Source organism: Myotis davidii, unplaced genomic scaffold (genome assembly GCF_000327345.1).
Source record: "Myotis davidii unplaced genomic scaffold, ASM32734v1 scaffold687, whole genome shotgun sequence".
NCBI classification, from domain to species: Eukaryota; Metazoa; Chordata; class Mammalia; order Chiroptera; family Vespertilionidae; genus Myotis; species Myotis davidii.
In genome coordinates, this window is record NW_006298971.1 from 69,058 (window position 1) to 75,383 (window position 6,326).

The 6,326-nt window shown below is 49.2% G+C and overlaps 1 protein-coding gene across 5 annotated transcripts in view; it reads left to right on the top strand.

Moving 5' to 3' along the window:
- The window catches only part of PPCDC (phosphopantothenoylcysteine decarboxylase), a 27,998-nt gene extending 25,584 nt beyond the window's left edge, over positions 1-2,414 (top strand). For 2 of the 5 annotated variants that reach the window (XM_015571028.1, XM_006774570.2), the window contains 2 exons: positions 1,234-1,402; positions 1,827-2,414. In XM_015571028.1, the coding sequence (XP_015426514.1) occupies positions 1,234-1,402; positions 1,827-1,912 (255 nt within the window). In that variant the 3' untranslated portion in view covers positions 1,913-2,414. The other 3 variants (XM_015571026.1, XM_006774569.2, XM_015571027.1) reach the window with 3 other exon arrangements.
- Positions 2,415-6,326: the final 3,912 nt, after the last annotated feature.

Consider the following 6,326-nt stretch of genomic DNA (forward strand, 5'->3'; position numbering starts at 1 on the left):
CCCTGCTTTGCCCCACAATGGGGATTGAGCCCGAAACCCGGGCATGTGTCCTGACCCTAATTGAACTGTGACTTCTGGTTCATAGGTCAATGCTCAACCACTGAGCCACACTGGCTGGGCGAAGGCAAATATTTTAAGAAATTGCAAATCTTACAGTGTTTAAACTGTCACCATTCTTGCTCTGTGGCTCTGTCCTCTCTCAAAAGATGTTTTATCCTTATATCCTTTATCCTTTATCCTGGAAAAGAAGCTCACCCTGCTACTTCTCTCCTTCAGTTCTCCTTCCTTCCTTTCTAGTGCCCAGAACTTGTGGTGCTATTAGAGCAGTGTGCTGAGTGTGAATCTGTGTACTGGCCTCCGGGCCTTTTGTCATCTGACCTGCCCTCTGGCCTACTCAGTCCTTGGCCCCTTCTTTGTGGTAAACAACCAAGCAGATCCAGAAAGAGAAGACTTCCTTGGGTCACCAGTCTAGCTGGGAGCTGGTCTCTTGATCGGGATCCAGGCCTTCTCTTCGCCCAAGCAGATTCCCAGGGGCAGAACCTGAGTTGCTGAATACAGTGTTGGCCAAACAGAAGTTATGATGGGAACTAATGCCACCTTTCATGCCTCTTGCTGCCAGAAGGTTTGGAAGAGCTCTGGTTTGTCCAGGAAGCCCTGAGCTTAGAGATGAGGTGGGCAGAGCAAGAAAGTGTGGGACATGGAGGGGTTCGCTTTCTGCTCTGGTCAGTGTGTTTTATTTTGAGGACACGTAGAAACCCCAGCCCAGCCCTCACCCCACCCTACATGCAGTCAGGGGTCTCTTCTAGGTATACTCATGACTTTTGCAGAAGCAGCAGGTGTCATGGGGTCAAGAGAAAGTGTGACTGAAACTGTCCACTTATAGCTTGGTTGCTGAACTCTGAGAGACATTGGTGGGAAACAAATGCTGGTGTCTGGGACGATGCAAACAGCCAGATCCAGAGGCTGTGTGCTGTCCTACTTCCTTCCTGTCCCCAGGAGAGGGCAGGGGCACTGAGAAGGGTGGCATTGGTCCTGGACTCTTCATTTCATTGTTCTCTGAACTCCCCTCTCTTTTCCTAGAGGGACATGAGACAGCTTCCTGCAGATAGCAGCCCTCAGTCATCCTAACCTCATGGCTGCTTGTGACCCAGAGGATGGTGTGTAGGATTTGGAAGGGTTGGGAAGGATGGCAGCTGGAACAGCAGGCACCCCTTCCCCCATCCTTTTTCACAGACCTGTGTCATCCGGGCCTGGGACCGCGGAAAGCCCCTGCTCTTCTGCCCAGCGATGAACACTGCCATGTGGGAGCATCCCCTTACCTCGCAGCAGGTGGGCCAGCTCCAGGCCTTTGGCTATATCGAGATCCCCTGTGTGGCCAAGAAGCTGGTGTGTGGAGACCAAGGTGGGCATCTGCCAGGCTTACAGCCTGTCCTCATGGCCCATGGTCAGATCTGGATTAAGATCCCAGCCTGTTGTGACCTCAGGCAAAACCATTCTCCTCCGAGCCCAGCTTTCTCATCTGGAAAATGGAAATCATAATTCCTTCCCCCTCAGAATTGTTAGGATTAAATAAGATAGTTCATGTAAGGTGCCTGATACCCCTGGCACACAGCCCGTGCATAGTTCATGACGGCTACTGTAACTGTTTCTGGGGCCTGTCCTGGTAGGTTTCAGAAGGATGTGAGGGTCTGGCTCAGGCAGAAGGTCCTGTCCTTCTCAGGCACTGGGGTCTGGGTGGAGCCTTTGGGGGAGTACCGGGTGGGATGGGAGTCGGGGGTGGTACCCTGCCTCAGTCTGCAGGGCCACAGCAGAACTTTGTTCCCTAGGTTTGGGGGCCATGGCTGAGGTGGACACCATTGTGGACAAAGTGAAGGAAGTTCTCTCCCAGCATGCTGGCTTTCAACAGGGTTGAACCCAGGATCTCTCATGTGTGTCCCTCTGTACCCAGTGTGTTTTCAGGCCTGTCAGTGAAGGTGGACATTGGCAAAGTATGGCAGGAATTCACCTTTGCTGAGTAGGGGTCTAGCCTGGGTCTGCTCCACAGTCTCCAAGGGCCCGACCTGCCCCAAGGTAAATTGGCCCAGGTCTCTACTTCTTTCAGCCAGAAGACTCCTTGCTATCTGGAGTTCCTCCCCTCCTTTTCCTGGGATGGTTCCAGCAAGCCAGAGGGGCAAGCTGCTGCATTGTCCCTGAGCCTCTAGGAGGGGACTGATTGACTGGCCAACCTGATTCCACATTGTTCCCAGGAACCACTTTTAGAAATGGTCTCAGCTGGAGATTCCCAGTGTGGCGGGCCCCTGGCCAGGCCTTTGGAACTTCAGCTGCCCTGCAGGGTCAGGAAAGCCTACACGTTGGAAAGACCCTGATCATGCTGTAAGATTGGGGGTACTGGGAAATAAAGAAAAGAGACCTTTTGAGAGACTCCTTCCTTCTTTCACAGCCAGCGCATCTGTGGCCTCAGAGATCAGGGTGTTGCCAGGTGTGGGGGAGGAAGGATCCGGTGCTTGTTGGCCCCATGGCGTACGCTGGTTAAGGGCGAGGGCTCTGAAGCAAGGCAGCCCTAGTTTAAGTCCCAGCTCTGCCACCTGCCAGCCGTGGGGCCTTGGCTCAGGGCTTAGCCTTTCTGACCCTCACTTTCCTCATCTATGTCACTCTACCCTCCCAAAGTTAAGAGAATCAAATGAGATAATTTGTGTAGAATAACCACCCCACTGAGTGCCTCCTACATAGTAAATGTAAATAAATGGAAGTTCATTCCTAACATTACTAAAATAGACTGTTTCATTTTGGGAAAAATAAAATCCCAACCCTAAGCAGATGTAGCCCTTTATGCAAGTGACAGGCACACAGCCAGCAGGGTTGGAACCTGCCCTGAAACTCAGTCCCCTTGCTTCCTGGTGTCCTCAGTTGTTCTTGTGTGTTTTTTCCTTAATCCTCACTGAGAACATGTTTACTGTAGAGGAAGAAAGAGAGGGAGAGAGAGAGAAGCATTGATGTGAGAGAAACATCAATTGGTTGCCTCTCGTACTCACCCTAACTGGGGACCAAACCCACAACCCAGGCATGTGCCTTGACTGAGAATTGAACCTACGACCTTTTGATATATGGAATGACAATCCAACCAATTGAGCCACACCAGCCAGGGCCTGTGTCCTCAATTTTGCTGCACTTCAGATGGGGGCCTGAGTGTGCCCCACCCGCCCAGTGCCCAACAACACAAAAGGATGAGGAAGCAGGCTCCAGACACAATGCTCAGCCCTAGAAACTCTCTCCTGCCTTTGACCTAATTGCTGTTTGGTGGCTGCACCGGGGAGGTGCTTGTTTTCATATTTGGAACTGAGATTAGGGCTGGCTTCCTGCTCTCTTGTCTTCCAGGCCAGGGGTGAATGGGACCCCATGCATGCCCTCAGACCACTGAGAGTAGAGGTGCCTTCAAGGGGCACCAGAAAGCCTGGCTGGAACCAAGGTCTCCCAAAGCCTCCAAGAGCCTCTGTCTCTATAGCACATGACTTAATCAAGTGACCCTTTGGGATAAAACTGCCTCCGGGCACTGAAGAAAATATAACTAAAATGGCAGCACCAAGAACCAGCCTATTTGGCTGGTTTGGAGGTCGGGCTGTGGAGAGAGCCTGGGTGACTGAAATTCAGAGACAGTCCCAAAATTCCACTTAAATGGTTTCCAGCGTCCCTCTTCCTGTCCACATGGCCCTTCCTTCCCTTCAGCACCCTGCTAATGAATGGTGCGGCTTTCCAATTTTAATAGGAACTGCTACCATTTACTGAGTGCTTATTGTGGCTCTGTGCTGGAGGCTCTGTGCTGGACCCTTTTGGGAAGACTGTTGCCCAGGAGTCCTGCTATAAAATACTTGTTTTAATAAAAGATCACAGGAGCAGAGAAGTTTGTAGGCCAGTGGTTCTCAACCTGTGGGTCGCGACCCCTTTGGCGGTCGAACAACCCTTTCACAGGGGTCGCCTAAGACCATCCTGCATATCAGATATTTACACTACGATTCATAACAGTAGCAACATTACAGTTATGAAGTAGCAACGAAAATAATTTTATGGTTGGATCACAACATGAGGAACTGTATTTAAAGGGCTAGAAGGTTGAGAACCACTGCTCTATAGGCTGCTAGGGCTGCTGCTGGTCAAGGAACAGAAGCCTCTGAGCCAGGTCCCAGTCTCTACACTGGGCTGTCAGTTCTTCCTCCATACAGCTTATGTGTCCCTCTGCCACTTCCCCACTGCCTTAGAGTAAGGCCCTGACTCCTGAGTAAGACATACTTGGCCCCTGCCTACCTTTCTAACTCCACCCCTTACACCACACCAGTCCTGCAGACAGGACAACCTTGATGGAGTCCTGCTGCTTCTTGCCTTTGCACATGCTGATGCTTTTACTGGAAGGCCGTTCTTTACCTGGCTGACTCTTACTCATGCTTCTGTGTGTCTGGGTGCCACCTATTTTGGAAAGCCTTCCCTGGCCAACTCAGGCTGGTACCCATTGTGCCACTTTCTCATCCTATATAATAAAACCCTAATATGCAAATCAACCAAGTGGCAAAATGACCAGTCACTATGACATGCACTGACCACCAGGGTGCAGGCACTCAATGCAGGAGCTGCCCCCTGATGGTCAGTGCGCAGAAGCCAGGCTCATGGCTGGTGAGCAGCTACGGTGGCAGAAGCCACTCCTGCCTTCGCGGCAGTGCTAGGGACCCCTTGGGGGATGTCCACCCCCAGCAGGCGGACATCCACTGAGGGGTCCCGGACTGTGAGAGGGCGCAGGCTGGACTGATGGACCCCTGCCCCCAGTGCACAAAAGTCATGCACCAGGCCTCTAGTTTATTATAACAGAATTGCAATAGCGAGTTTACTTTGTGTCTCCCTAAATTGGGGATTGACTAGAGGGGAGGAGTTGTCCTCTTCCTCACAAAACCTGGTAGGTCATTCTAAGCCTCTTGTACTGACAAAATTAAAAAAGGTGTGTGTGGAGTAGAGGGGTGGGGGGAAGGTCCTGCTCCTTTCTGAGCAAGACACACATAACCTAGGAGCCATAAAATCAAAGACTGATAAATTTGACTACAGAAAAATAATTCTGCCTAGCAATAGCCCAAAGGCAAAGTCAAAAGACAAACAACAAATGGGAAATTATCTGTAGCTCACAGAACAGAGACCTAATTCCCCTAATACATAAAGAGCTCCTGTACATTGATTAGAAAAGGACCAGGAACACACAAGAGAAGTGAGCAGGTGATAAAAACAGAGTACACACACACACACACACACACACACACTTTTAAACATAAAAAGCTACTTAACTACATTGATGAAGAAAGTGGTGCAAATCAAACTCTACTGAAATAAAAGTTTTCACCTACTAGATAGTGAAAGTGTTGCTCTTTGGAGAGCAATCTAAAAATATCTTTCAAAATCACATATATACCTTACCCAGCAATTCTAAGGCTTTGTCCCATAGAGACACTCCCATATATGACATTATGTCTCAACCAGGCTGTTCACTGCAGCATTGTTGATGGTAGTAAAAGGCTGGAAACACCCTCACCATAAAAAGCTGGAGATTGCTTAAATAAATTAGGGTCATTCCTACAGTGCAGTGGTTCTCAACCTTGGCTGCACATTAGAATCACCTGGGAATCTTTTTAAAATCCTGATTTCTGGGCCTCATCCTACGGAAATTCTGTTTCTTTGTTATGGGGTGGGGCCACAACATTAGTAACAAAGAAACAGAATTTCCGGAGGATGAGGCCCAGAAATCAGGATTTTAAAAAGATTCCCAGGTGATTCTATTGTGCAGCCACGGTTGAGAACCATTGCTGCAGTGGCACTCTACAAGGCAAAGTGTGGGGAAGCTACCCAGGTGCTAGTATTGGACAATGTCTGAGATATATTGCTTAAAATGCTAGATACAGAACAATGTATTGCATGCTAGCTGTGTATAAAAAAGTGAGGGAGAAAAGGAGAATATGTTCACCTTGGCTTATGTATACATCAAATACCTATTGAAAAATAAACAATAAATGAGCCATTGTTTGCCGTTCAGCAAGGAAATTGGGTGGTTGAAAAACAGGTCAGAGGCTTACTTCAAGTTTTGAGCCAGCTGAATAAATTTTCTACCACAAAAACATTTAAATACATGCATTTAATAAAGTATTCCTGCCCATTTGGCTCAGTGGATAGAGCAACAGCCTGCAGACTGAAGGGTCCTGGATTCAATTCCAGTGAAGAACACGTACCTTGGATATAGGCTCGATCCCCAGCTGTGGTCAGGAGCCCGTGGGAGGCAACCAATCAATGTGTCTCTCTCA